At 36.3% G+C, this 3,690-nt stretch overlaps 1 protein-coding gene across 1 annotated transcript; it reads right to left on the bottom strand.

Moving 5' to 3' along the window:
* Positions 1-971: 971 nt before the first annotated feature.
* LOC147388251 (uncharacterized) lies at positions 972-2,185 on the bottom strand. The gene has a single exon (XM_086421863.1). It carries the CDS (start codon positions 2,123-2,125, stop codon positions 1,118-1,120), a length of 1,008 nt encoding a protein of 335 aa, XP_086277989.1. The 5' UTR covers positions 2,126-2,185; the 3' UTR covers positions 972-1,117.
* Positions 2,186-3,690: the final 1,505 nt, after the last annotated feature.

A 3,690-nucleotide genomic window follows, 5' to 3' on the forward strand; every position in this document is an offset into this window, starting at 1 on the left:
CACTAATTAGAAAGAAATCCCTCTGTTAGGGTCTTTTAGTAATTTTCCTTTTTTTTTAAAAAAAAAAGTTCCTTAGATGTTTGGTCCAAATGCAACACAAATATACAAAGCACAATTTTTTTTTTCTTTTTGCTTTGGCAACAAACACATATCATCCCACCCAACACATGTACAACGATAAAATAACCACCTTTTTGTGGAGGGGCATATAGAGATTTGAAGTCATAACCTAAGGAGCAAATCCAATCAGTCTTGCCATCTTAACTAACCCTTGATGGGTATACAAATCACAATATATTATAGAAAAAATTTAATAAAGTATACCATGATTAAAACAAGAATTATTAAATTAGTCATGATAATATGACTTGTCAGGTGGCATACTCAAATGACTCCATAACGTGATAAATTCAAGTATCGAAGATCTGTACACCTCGGGATACATGATTGCACTTCCAATTAAAAAAGTGTATCTCGAGGCATAGATATGTACGATTCTTGGATGTATCCACGTCATGGAGTCATTTGAATATGCCACTTGGTGAGTCATATTATCAAGACTCTTATAAAAGAATAAGGATTAACCATAAATCTGTTTCTTGGGGATACATTTGTGTATTCCTAGGAAACAGATCAATGGTTCCATGTTCGTAACATGTCAGTCAAGTATAGACCGAGTGAAGACTTTTTAGTTAGAATATCAACACTCCTTATAAAATTGAGTGCTGATTTTTTAACTCAACCTGACAAGGAAACTCAAAAACTCGCTAATGTGGCTTGGGCAAAGAATTGTAGATTCTGTCCCTTGGGATACACAATCGACCTACCAACTGCAGTTGTGTATCCCCGAGCGAAAGAATATATAGTTCTTTGTGCATGACACATCAGTGAGTTTTGAGTCCAGCTGTCAGGTTGAATACAAAAATCATTAGTCTATATAAAATTTGTAGATCATGATAGAAAGACCGTAGTTTCCTCGTACAACATTAAAAACTATGTGATTAAAATGCATATATTTTCTTACACATCACTAAATCTACTGATCCAAAAAAGTAAAAAAAGAAATAAAACATCTCAGAGATGCTCAAAACGTAATAACTATTTCTTCTTCTTTCTTTCAGATCTTCAAACTCTCCATCTCAATACTGCTCTTGAGAAGCACATACTCTCCAATATACCCACCGAGATGATCGTACAATGCACTCTTATCAACCACCTGATGATGATGACTCTTACATACGTAGTAAAATATACTCTGCACCAATAACCCTAAAAGATTCACAATCACCAAAAGCCCAACCAAAACCACACCAATCATAACCCTAACTACCACTCCATTATCCTCCCCAACATCTGAAACCCAAACCCAAACTACCATTGCATTATCCTCCCCACCATCAATCACAAACAAACCAAATAAAATCCCAATCACCCCACAAATCAACAAATACATGAAAACAAGTACCATCGCCAACCGAGTCTTCCCTTTCAACAATTCCCAACTCTTCTTCATCGCTGCGAATCCGTAAGTCGGTTCAAGAATTGAAATAACACTAGCTAAGTGCCAGAGAGCTGTGAAATAGACATGGACATAGAAGAAGAGAAAGAAGATGTCGATGACACCGATAACGAGGAGAATTCGATAATGTTTAATAACGGCTTCGAAGGTGCCGAGAACGCAACTGATGAAAACGAAATTGTAAGCTATCATGAGAAGAGAAACGTAAAGAAAAGTGACGAAGAGACGTTTGAAGACACGAGGAATGGCTGAGATTGTGGAAGTGAAAGAGACAGGTTTGGAGGTGTAGAGCGAGGCAACAGTGAAGACAACAGCAGCTGTGGAGAGGAGAGAGAAGGCAAACAGGAAGATTAAGTAGGAGAATTGGATTAGATAGAGAAGTGTCCATTGGTGATGGGTTTTGGGGTTTGAAGGAGATTGGTTTTGGATTTGGTTGAGAATTGAGTAAGTGAAGAGGGAATGAGCTAAGATTGCAAAGGAGAGTGGGAAAATTAGGGTTAGGGTTATGAGGGAGAAGGTTTTGGTTGATGATTTGGGGATTCTGATTGATTCTTTGAGAATGCCTGTTAAGGTTAGGAATTGGAGTTCTTCTTGCGGAAGATCCATTGGTGGCACAGTAGAGAGAGAGAGAGAATGGTGGGACTATGGAAGACAGGAGAAGGGGGCAAGAGAACTAAATAGTTAGAAAAGCAACATGCATTAACATGACGCGCTTTTGCCTATTATTGTTTTTTTTAATTTCTTTTTTAAATTTTGAACTTTACTTTTAAAATACTCTAAAAAAAATCTATCCATTTTACACTCTTATCAGTTTATGGTACAACCACCACCACCTTGGTCACCACTCGCCAGGGCTTTCAATGGATCAGATTGTGGGTCGGATCCGTTTATGGTACAGCCACTAGGGGTGCACACTGGACCGGGTAAATTCGAGAACCGAACCAATCCAAAGCCAATTGGATTGGATTGATTCGGATTGAGCATGGTTTGATTCGGGTACAAATTGTAAAAAAAAAAACCGATTGATTTGGTTCGATTTTGGATTAAAAGTATAATAGAACCGAACTAATTCAAGAACTGAACCAATTTTTATATTTATTATAATATATATATTTATTTAAAAATAAAATATAATCTTAAAAGACAAAAAGTAAAAACATTCAAATAATACTCAAAGTCTCAAATCCCTTTCTTAATTTCTTTCATCTATTCTCTCTTCTTCAAGTTCTTTGAAGAAAATCTTAGCCATTTGTCTCCCTCACCTCGTCACCTCATCGGAAAACTATGTATTATACGTGATGCTTTATTTAATATTTATTTTACTTAATTTGAAGTTTTAACTATTGAAAATAATAAGTATGAGAACTGAGAACCGATCCGAACCAATTCGAACAAAGGTTGGCTTGGATTGGTTCGATTCCAAATTTGTAGAACCAATCATGTTTGGTTCGATTCCGATTTTGCCACAAATCCGAACCATATACACCCCTAACAGCCATCACCCCCTTGGTCTCCACTCACCAGGGCTGTCAATGGATCATATTGTAGGACGGATCCAATAAGAATCGGATTGGATCTAGGATAAAACCGATTAGAATTGGATTGGATCCTAATTTGGTTTGTGTATTTTTACCTAATTCACTATTAGGATACAAGGGTGTTAATTTAACCTGTTGGATTATTAACCTGGTTTGATCCACTAAAAATAAGACCGATGAAGACCTAAATTTTCAACTCATTAAATTTGGGTTGGGTTAGGGCTTAGCAATGCCCAACCACAATTTAGCTCGTTACTATAGTTTATACACATTATTTCTAGATAAATGTATGATTTTATAACAAAAGATAACTAGAACATATTATAAATCCAATCTAATAACACTTGGATTAGGTTCATTGTCAAGAATGGATCTACTAAGTTATCAAATTGGATTTGATCCTTGTCAAAATGCCAAATCCTCAATCCAAATCCAAAGATATTGGGTCGAAAAGAATTCGATTTTGGGTTTGTTTAGATCCATTGACAGGTCCCATTGGTCACCACTAACTCCACCTGGTCGTCCCCTCTAATACATAAGAGCTCACAATGAACTTTGCCAAATGAAAACTCCCAAAGTAATCCTTTTACATACATGATAACGTATGGGATCATAGAAAGATTAAAGCAAAGC

The sequence above is a fragment of the Akebia trifoliata genome, chromosome 13, assembly GCF_017979445.1.
Source record: "Akebia trifoliata isolate Shusen 1 chromosome 13, ASM1797944v1, whole genome shotgun sequence".
NCBI lineage: Eukaryota > Viridiplantae > Streptophyta > Magnoliopsida > Ranunculales > Lardizabalaceae > Akebia > Akebia trifoliata.

Excerpts from the sequence above, each read along its gene's own strand:
- LOC147388251 (XM_086421863.1), bottom strand. The coding sequence starts at position 2,125 with ATGGATCTTCCGCAAGAAGAACTCCAATTCCTAACCTTAACAGGCATT.